Source organism: Phocoena phocoena, chromosome 18 (assembly GCF_963924675.1).
Source record: "Phocoena phocoena chromosome 18, mPhoPho1.1, whole genome shotgun sequence".
NCBI classification, from domain to species: Eukaryota; Metazoa; Chordata; class Mammalia; order Artiodactyla; family Phocoenidae; genus Phocoena; species Phocoena phocoena.
In genome coordinates, this window is record NC_089236.1 from 14034097 (window position 1) to 14044504 (window position 10408).

Here is a 10408-nt window from a genome sequence, read left to right on the forward strand (position 1 = left end):
CTTGACTACTATCTCGACGAGAGGAGTTAGTTTCAATTACAAAACGTTCATCCCTGGTCCGCTCCGATAGTAAAAACGTTTACAGCTGAGAAGTAAAAAGACTCAGGAGCAGAATAAAGGATGCGAAGAGGTAGGGTACTTCAAACTCTGCAAAAATTTCTAAAAAGTGGAGACTTATAAAAACTTTTTATTAAAAACAAAACCCGTCAGGCTTCCCCAGCTTCTTTACACAAAGCTTCAGGACCCCCTCGGGGAAGAGAAACCCGAGGTTCGGTATGCGGCGGCAGAGCGTCGGTCCCCGCAGCTCAAAGACATGCGCCGCCGGGGGAAGGTCCGGAAGCCGCCTTCCCGAGTGGAGCGGCCCGGAGAGCAGAGGCACCCGCGCCCCGAATCCCGCGGGCGGCGAGGAGGGAAGCACCGGCTTCTCGGCCCACACTTGCACCTCGGCCGCCGCCGGCCGCCCCTCACCGCCGCGAACCGGGCCTCATGGCCCGCCTCGCGCTCACTCCCAGCAGCTCCGCCGGACTCCTGGGTCCCGTAGCCCGGGCAGCAGCGGCCTGGCAGCTCTTTGTTACCAGCTGCCACCGCTTCCGGGAGCGGGCCGGCGGCCGGCGAGCACCGGGAGCCGGGCGAAGGGGGTACGGTCTCAGGTAGGGGGACTCCCGAAGACCGCAGCGCCAAGGGCGCCAAGAGCCCTTCCTGGTTTCCCCCAGAGCTTCCCCCGGCTCGTGGGGTCCTTCAACGGAGCCCGTCGCGCCAGAGTAAACTCAACTCTGCGCCGTCTGCTGAAGCCACTCTTCGCGGAGAGCCTGTGGAGGGGGCCTGGTGTGGGAATGTAGGTGTCCATAGCGGATGCCTGGATGTCTCGGAATTGGATGCAGTTGAAGTCTTTCCCAGAGCGTGAAAGTTATTAATCAAACCTTAATTCTAAGGTTTGACTGTGCTAATTATTGGTTGTTAAGTCTGAATTTAAAAGAATGAACGTCGAGTGGTTAAGGCATATCTAAGGGCGCCCCGATTTTGGCGGACCGGAGAGGTCCACAGCGTGGACCGTCCGAAGGGTGGTCACGGGGTAAACCCGGGGCACGTGACAAGGGGATGGGAGGGAAGGGAGGGAGGGGAGGGAGGGGAGGGGAGGGGCGGGGGGAGGCGGGCGGTGGGAACGCGCTGAAAATCCGGAACCCCGGTTCTGATTTTCTTTCGCCCTGGTCTTTGCTGCCTTCTGGTTCTCTCCTAGGCGCATTGGAGCTAGGAGCTTAGTGCAGCGACGAACCGCGTGGACCTGAGGCTGTCCGGGCGGCCCCCAGCCGCCTGCCTATTTTCTCCCTCGCCAGGATTCCTGTCCAGTCATGACGAGATTCTGGGTTTGCGTAGCCGGCGCTGGCTTCTTTCTTGCGTTTCTGGTTTTCCATTCTCGATTTTGTGCCTCTCGGGTGAGTTGGATAGTGAGGAAATGGCTGTCGGGTGTGTGGATAGCACTGTGGGGAGACGGTCTTGGGATGGAGGTGGCGCTGGTTCTCTTACTAGTTCATCTCAGAACCTGCACCGGGGGCCGAACCGCCGGCGCGTTGCCTGTTTCTTAGCGTTTAAATGTGTGTAATATGGTACATCGCCATTTTCCTTATTTTCTCTTCTTTCCCAGCTCCCGTTACCTCTTCACTTTGCTTTTAAAATTTCCTGGAGACCTGAGGAAGCCCTTTACCGGCTGGATGTGGATTGGCCTAAGTATTCAGAATACTTTACTGGAGCAACATTTTGTGTTGCAGTTGACTCCCTCAACGGATTGGTTTACGTAGCCCAAGTAAGTAAAATTGGGATTTTTTTTTTTAGGTTATGGAAACAAAGAAAACAGTTTTCCTGTCTCACCGAACTCAGTAACTGTATACGTTTATATTACGCCAATTGTAGAGTTCGTTTTTTGAGTTAAAGTTAATACTTTGGTTTTGAACGCGATAGAGATTAATATTGTAAGGTTTTGTAGATGGTTTTTTAAACGTTCCTAAATTCCTCGGTTAACCTGTAATTTTTGTTTCTCTCTGCCAAAATAAAGATTGCTTCCTTAAAAGTGATCCTATCTAAGCCGTTATTTTTGTATACCTTCAGAGAGGGGATAACATCCCAAAGGTATTAGTGTTCACAGAGGATGGATATTTCCTACGAGCCTGGAATTATACAGTTGACACACCTCATGGTATATTTGCAGCCAGTACACCACGTGAACAATCCGTCTGGATCACGGATGTAGGAAGTGGTATGTTTAGTAATACCTATTAAATTATCTTGCTAGAAATCACATCTTTGCCCATGTTCTTGCTTGTCCGTTTTAAAATCAGAGTGGCCGAATCTAATTGTAATTCTTTTAATGATTCGTGAAATCGCTTGTTTCTGAATCTTTATGTTGTACTTCTGTAGAATCAAAACATTTAACAAGGAGGCTATAATTATTATGATATTTCCTTTAAGTTGTCACAGGGCTTTTGCCTTTTAAAATCAGTTGCTCTTCCTAGAGTAGATAATTCTAAACTTCTGTGAAGCAAAATAAAATGGTGATCTCTAAAAGCTAATGAATGGAGTCCTTGCCTTTAGTTTTCCTTTACCACTTCTCTTTCAAAAGAAATTATGCTGATAACAGAAGTTATAATAGGCTAAGTGCCTAATAGTGTTAAACAGATCTCCTGTGACAATATAATGAAAAATCCTTGACTTCAGTTCTTGCTATTGAACCACATGCTTTAAAAAGTGAAAAAAAATTATTCCAGGTGAAACAAAAGAGAGAGAGTGAGATTATGCTGAGAAACCAGAACTGCTTTCTTGCCCAGAGTAGAAGATCTGCACAAACTGCTGGTAATGTTTCTGAAATCCCACTGACTTTAGCATGTCTGAAACCTTCCTTCTGTCAAATATTTTTAGTAGAATGTGCTGCAAAACAAAGTAAGCACAGTTGAACTTAAAACCGTGAGATAAGTTTTCAGAGATAACCGTTTGCTTGTGCTTGTAGCTTAAGACAAGATGGTATAAGAGATAACCTGGTATTGTCTTAGGATCTTCAGAAGGAAAGAGATCTTAAAATATTTCTAGTCTTGTCCCAGTTATGTTCATGGCTTGAAAGTCCTTCTGTTTCCCCACTTCTGGCTAATTCAGATACCGTTTTGGAATTAAAGAGGTCTCAGTTTTTGTAAGAAGTGCCCTTACCACATCTGTTCTCAGAAGCCAAAAGATTTCTGAGCCTCAGCCCCGTGACCCATTTATTTAAAGCTGTATTTTGGATGGTAAGATTTTGGTTAACCCCCCAAAATCTAAGTTATCTCTGAGTTCTTTGTTAGACTCTATGAAACTTGATGATTTTCGCTTTTATTTTTTCTTTTCGGGATTCACTGTTAAAAGAGGCCATTACTTTTTAATTCATTCCATTCATGTGATCCTTTTTTATAAAATACTTCACTGGTTCCCAGAAATAAAAAGAACACACATGATCTCTTCATTCTTTCCATTATAGTTTGTTTTTCCACACACAGATCTGAAGACAGTTTTTCTATTCCTTCCTATATTTCGAAGAATAAATTCTCTTCAGTAAAAACATGGCTGCATATCATAGCCATTAAAAAAAAATTATTTACTGGTATTCTATTTCTTTTCCAATTCCTTAGAGACTTTGTAGTATGCTTTCTTTAATGTTTTGTTCTCTTATTATTGCTACAGACTTTAGCTCAAGTCTCCAAAACAAGTATAATAATAAATACTATTGTCAAGATAGGATTGCAATGCAAGCTGATTCACTTTATTTCCAGAGAGCCCATTGTTTCCAATGTATCATTTGAATGCCTACCAGTTAGTTGGTCTTGGTATGCCTTCAAGTTGGTTTCTGTTAACTGCTTTATAGTTTTTCCCTATTTGTTAATATTCCACTTTATACTTTTGCTTGTAAGATAATTTTAACTCAAAGAAGTTTCAGTGTGAGAAGATAAGATACTGGTGATTTGGAAAGATCTATTCCTTTCTTAGGAAAGAAAAGCTAATGGGTTGAATTTTGTATTTGTTTCCACTAGGAGAAAATGTAGCTTAAAAAAGTCAGTATTGTTATAAACCAATGTTACCGCAATAAAAAAAAAACTTAAAAAAATTAACCCAAGAATAGATATAAATGACTTGTATAAACAAATAAACAGAAGTTTGTATTATAAAGAACTTTTTCAGTCACCCACTGAAATTGGAGATCTGCCCGTGAATGACTGGAATAAGAGTTTTCAAATATAAGTTGTTCGTCTTCCAGATCCTTCTTAATTTTCTTATACAAGTAATGCTTATTCAAGGTCATGAGGTTAAAAGAAGAAAATGGTGTACCAGTACTTTTACATCATGAGCCTTCTGTTTAAGGAGTCTTTTTTTTTTTTTCAGTTTTCTTTATTTGGATTTAGAATCTTACTTTGGAGTACCTGAGGTTTTAATTCATGAACAGATTTGGCTATAACTGATGAAGCTCTGTTGCTTGTCAAACATAACATTTAATTATCTGAGCCTTTTAACTTTTTATTGCTATTTAATTCTGTTAAATTTTTGCTCTCAGCTTACTTGAAAAATGTGAATGTTTGTACTATGGTTATGTATTTGAAATGTGCATGTCTATCTTTATAGGACTCTACGGTCATACTATTAAAAAATACAATTCCTTTGGTGATCTTGTTCAAGTTTTGGGTACCCCAGGCAAAAAAGGCACTGGTTTAAATCCCCTGCAGTTTGATAACCCTGCAGAATTATATGTAGAAGACACAGGGGATATTTACATTGTGGATGGAGATGGAGGATTGAATAACAGGTTGATCAAATTGTCCCAAGGTACGTGGCTTAGTTTTGTATGGTATTATTGCAATACTTTAAAACTGAAGGAACCTTTTGGCCAATCCAATATAAGAATGTTACTTAATAAGTTGGATTTAATTTGTCTGGTACTCAGTATAACTTCAGTCTTTGCCTCTGTCTTCACATTTCTTTCTTCTCTGTGTGTCTCTTTGTCTCAAATCTCCTCTCCTTTCTCTTATAAGGGCACTAGCCATTGGATTCAGGGTCTGCTCTAAATCCAGAATCACCTCATCTCCATACCCGTAACTTATTGGAACTAGGGCCTTTGCAGATACAATTAAGGTCACATTCACGGCTCTGGAGATTGAGACTTGGACATATCTTTTTCTGGTGGGGCTGGGGCAAGGGACACCTTCAACTCAGTACAGGGGAATTAAATAAGATGGCCTGTAGAAACATAATTTTTAAGCTCAGAGGAATGGTAATACCAAATAACAGGTTGGTTATAAGGGGAACCAGTTTCAGGACAAGGTTGACATGAACCCTAAATAGCGGTTTTGAGTTATGAAAAATTCAGGTGGAAACAGTCATTAAAGAAGCAGATTAATTGCTTGAAACAGGGAAAGAATTTTTTTAAGCATACAAATTAGTCAAATGGATGTATAAACAGAAAGCCAGGAAAACATAATCAGCTGGGGGTATAACTGAATACTTTGTAACTTATGACATAAAGTATAACATGTAAATGCATAACGTATTCTCTATGTTGTTCTGACCATATATGTGTACCATTTATAGATTTCATGATCCTTTGGCTACATGGAGAAAATGGGACAGGGCCTGCTAAGTTCAGCGTTCCTCACAGTGTTACAGTTGATTCTGATGGTCGGGTAAATATACAGCGTCGCTGTGGACTGTCTGAATATATGGGGGTGGTGCAGAGCATGGATATATGGGCACACGGGAGTGTCTAGACATTTGGATACGTGTGTATGTTAGTGGATGTGTGTATCTGGGTATGTCTGGGCAATTCCTCTGGGTATATCCACATACTCTCTTATAAATGTTTGGGTCCTATAATGAAGTTCCCCAAATATTTAGAAATGAGCAAAATAGATCACCTCTGTCCTTAAAGGATAGAAGAAACAAATAATGGAACAGGACATAAGTGAAGTTGCCTGAAAAAAAAGAGTTGTGTTGAGAACGTGTTGATCAAAAGGGAGATGGAAGAGGTTAATCTTGGAAGCTTGAAAAAAGGAGTGACCAGGCACACTCTAGTTCTCCAAGTGACCTAGCTCCACTCTGTCTGAGGAACAGAATGCTTTAACCAACAAATTTCAATTTCTTTTGTTCCCACCTCCGTCTGTCCGCTACCACCTCCTGCCTTTACACACCTTTAAGCATACATGTTGTCTCCTTTGGGGAGTCACCTCTCTGTAACCAAACCCACCCAAAATGTTTTCTATTAGTTTCTCCACCTGTTTTCCTGTAGTAGCCCTTACTCCCCCATTATAGTAACTATCACACTGTAAGATGATGGTTAAATTGTCTCCCCTAATAAGAGTGTAGGCAGTATGAGGGCTGGAACTGCATCCCTTCTGCTTTCTATGTTAGTGCCTAGCACGTAGGAGTCATCTTACATCTTTGTTAAATGACTGAATGCCTTGGTGCGCAGTGGATGCATCAGACTGTCTTGGCTTCACGCCATTAGAAATTTAATTCATTTCCACTTCTGATTCTGTGCTCAGCAAGCAACCTTCTGATTATGACTTGGCTTCCTCTGTTAACAGAGAGAGAATGTTTTGATCATAAAGTCTTCAAGTATTTCCCATTGTAGATAGGAAGATAACTGAACATAGGAACTTCGTCTGTAAATTGGGAACTGGAAAATTGGAATTCTGGTTTTGCACATTACCTTCCCGAACCTGATTAGCCACTCCCCTCATGGGATAAGAACAAGGTCAAGTTTCTGGGTCGGCAAGACCTAGACCCAGGTCAGTTCACCATGGTGAGGAATGTCCTTGGAGGTCATTTGATGGGGATCCTCTAGCATCACCAAGTGATGAAAACCTGGCGTGTTCATTTCTGGACCCTTGTGTCTTTATAACAACAGCAGCAATACTGTTGTGGCATTTAACATGATTAACTCATTTAATCATCGCCTCAGCCCTATGTGAAAAGTTTATTAGTTCCAGAGTTGGACTTGTTGTTTCTTAAACCAGGTTTCTCATAATAAACATCTGTTGAGTAGGAAAGATAATGCTAACAACCTATAGTGTGGTTCAATCCAAGGGTCTAAACTGTATTTCCTCCTTGGCCACTTATCTAAGACAGTAATCCCAAAATCCTTAAGGAAACTCCTCTTCAGTAAAGAATCATAGATCAGGAAAAGATCTAAGAAATAACCTTACCTAGGGATCAGTAGCCTTTCTAAAGTGATACACTGAGTCTTTATTTGTTTCTGACTAGAGATGAATTCAGTGGCTACCAAAACTCACACACATTGACAAAGAGTCAGGGTTACTCTGAAGAAATAGTCCTGAATCCACAAATCCAAGAACTCCAGGGATCCACAAAAGGGGGAGGTAGAGGTCGGCACGTTTGGCCCATCCTGTACATATGCTGCAGGTTGCATACATCAAATACAGTACACGAAATGTCATTTAGGTCCAGTCTGTTTGTCACAACAGTTTCCTGAAGAACTCATGACAGCCTATAGCAAACCTAAATTAAACCTACTGTTAGCCCATTATCATGCTTTATATGTCACTAAAATCTCCCAATCTTCCTCTTTAGTTTGGCACTTCGGTTTGGAACTTTGGACATACTCTGGTAAATAGCAGGTAGAGGTTTAATGATGCGATACGAGTGAACAGCTGGCTTCCCACTGACCTGGGGTCCTAAAGAGCAGGGCTGCTTTTCTATGTCTTTGTCTTGTTAGCCGGCCCAGGAACCAACAAGTCAACAGGACTCAGTGACAGCGGTTAGAGGAGGGAATGAATGAATGCTCTCACTTCTCGGTGTCTCCCCATCCTCTGCATTATAGTAGAGTACTCCAGCTTTTTAGTTAGCCAGATGTCTAGTATAGTAGAGCATTCTAGGCTTCGGGTTAAGACGGATGGCCATACATGGCTCTCTTGCTTATTGTAAGCTCTGCTTAAAACAAAGTATTTAACTTCTCTGCGTTTGAGTTTCTTATCTGAAAATAGGGTTTTTAATATTCTCTTCTGTGAGGTCCTCTAAGTCCTCAATGGGAGTTTATGAAACTAATGAAAATAAACATTCATTCTCTCCCCCTCTTCTTTTTTCTTTCTTTGGGTTCCCAGGTGTGGGTGGCGGACCGAGGCAATAAAAGAATTCAGGTGTTTGATAAAGACACGGGGGAGTGGCTAGGAGCTTGGAATAATTGTTTTTCCGAAGAGGGACCTTCTGCAGTCAGGTAATCATTTCTTTTTGTTTTAAAATGCTTGTTTGATTTGGTTTACGTTAAGTTTCTCTGAAGAGCTAGCTGAAAGTTTAAAACATTTACTGTTAATTTTAATCAGCGAAAAAGGAGAAGGAAAGAAGTTTTCAGAGAACATGTAATCATATTTCAAATCCCAGGCAGCGTGAATGCGGTTAAACTCCCAGCACACTGTGGGATCCAAGTATCAGAGATAATAAAGCCTGGACCTTCCTACATCCTCTGCCCTCGAGATGCAGTTTATTTTTAAACAGAGAATGAAAATAAAAATCTTGAGTCTATAGTTTCAGACCCAGCCTGACACCGATGCTCCATTAGTTTCATCTCTGTGTAATATTCCAATATTGTTAATTTTAAAAACATAAACTAATCTTTGGTTGAGTCTGTCATCACAGATCTCTTGTTCCCTGCGAAGCAGAATCAGATCAATTTTCAAGCCCCCTTAAAAGAACCCTTCAGCAAGCAGGTCCTTACTGTTGTGTAGCACTGTAGGGGATACACATGTCGAAAAAATAAACATGTATGTTAACTTTGCTCCGGTTGATTATGTGACATGTCTTCCTCCTTAGATTTACTCCCGACGGGAAGCACTTGATCGTAGCTCAGCTGAATCTAAGCCGGCTCTTACTCACGGCGGCGCCCCCGGTAGGAAGCATTGGCGACTGTTCGGTGATCAGCACGATCCAGCTGGCGGATCAGGTCTCACCTCATCTCTTAGACGTCAGTGGGAAGACCGGAGCCATCTATGTAGCAGAAATTGGAGCAAAACAAGTACAAAAATACGTCCCTGTGAAGAGCTATTCCTCTTCATTCGGTTCGTAACTGTTTCTTTCCCTGAAGGTCTTTTCAAGTGGAAGTTCAGATTCTCAGCTTTGGGGCATTCTTGTGACTTCATTTCACACATGAGTGCATAAGGATACTTTAATGACAGAAACGTAACTCTAGTGAAAAATGGGATGGGAAAGCGGGACTAAGGTGGTAACCCAGTAATTTGCCCTATAGACTCATTCTCGCTGGGGGTGGGGGGGACACAGGAATAAAAGTGGGTTTGCAGGATAATTTATTGAATTTCACATAAAGAACACAAACCTTCACTTTATTCACTTAGTAAAAAATGAACTGCTTGAGAGATGGGGTCAGATGGGGTCTTGATTAATGAGGACCCACAGAGTGCCAGGTCCTGAAGATTCGGGAACGAGCGGGCAGGCTCGTCTGTGCCTTTGAGTAGCTTACAGTCCACAAAGCACGGCGGCAGCAGTGCACCAGGGAAGTAGGACTTTCAGAAGGAGGGGTGTTTTGTCTGAATCATGGAGACTTTGCAGGGGAGTCCGTTTGAGTTCCTCAAGCTCCGTTTGAAAAGCAGGAGGAGAGAAGGACGTCCAGGTACAGATGTTAAGAAAAGTGCACGCTTGCTGTGAACTTCGGTAGACTTTCTTTTACAGGCCCAGCTTGGCTTTGGTCCTTTAGTTGTAGGATACGTAGTTGCATCCTTTAAGGGTAGGAATAAAATGGCTAGCGTCAGGCACTTTACCGAAAGGGGTTTTTACAAATAACTGGAATGGTTTTTAAAGGTAGCGTTAAAAATAGTTCCTCTCAGTGCCGCCACCTTCCTTCCTTCCTTCCTTCCATCCATCCATCCATCTCTTTTTTACATGAACTCTGTCCATTCCTAACATTTGTCTACCTCAGGGAAGTTTTAGAATTATTTATGGGAGAATGTGTGCCAAACACTTGGAGCTATTAAAATGAAGAATTTCTTACCTTTCTATTTCTATGTCTCTTTTTTACCCCTTTGAATATTGGCCTCCCAGTTAAGACCATTTGTTCAGTTTGTTCTAGTTCATTCTAGGTTTGGAAGGAACCTTGCCATATTACAGTCTTTCACATCATTCTTCACCTTTTCTCGCATCAGCTCCATCTTTATCTCCGTGTTTCACTGTAAATTGTATGGCAAGTGAGAAATCTTGAGCTGACTGTCCTCATTACCTATTACGACTGGAGTCTGCTTTCCAGACCTCGAGGAACTTACACTTTTGTCATTATCTTGATGCAGTTAGGAAGGTCAATCTACCAACAGGAAACCCTCTCCTGTGTTCCAAGGCCATTGATGTGTTTGTGCCACTGGTCAAGCTGTGTGATCTAAGTGAG

The 10408-nt window shown here is 42.0% G+C and overlaps 1 protein-coding gene across 2 annotated transcripts; it reads left to right on the plus strand.

Moving 5' to 3' along the window:
- Positions 1-1150: 1150 nt before the first annotated feature.
- NHLRC3 (NHL repeat containing 3) lies at positions 1151-9129 on the plus strand. 2 transcript variants are annotated; one of them, XM_065896183.1, is made up of 7 exons: positions 1151-1433; positions 1643-1801; positions 2104-2251; positions 4633-4833; positions 5596-5687; positions 8124-8236; positions 8830-9129. In XM_065896183.1, the coding sequence occupies exons 1-7, from the start codon at positions 1350-1352 to the stop codon at positions 9080-9082; spliced, it is 1050 nt and encodes a 349-aa protein (XP_065752255.1). In that variant the 5' UTR covers positions 1151-1349; the 3' UTR covers positions 9083-9129. The 2 variants fall into 2 exon arrangements, with proteins under 2 accessions (XP_065752255.1, XP_065752256.1); XM_065896184.1 differs by lacking the exon at positions 4633-4833 and having other exon boundaries at positions 1350-1433; positions 8830-9082.
- Positions 9130-10408: the final 1279 nt, after the last annotated feature.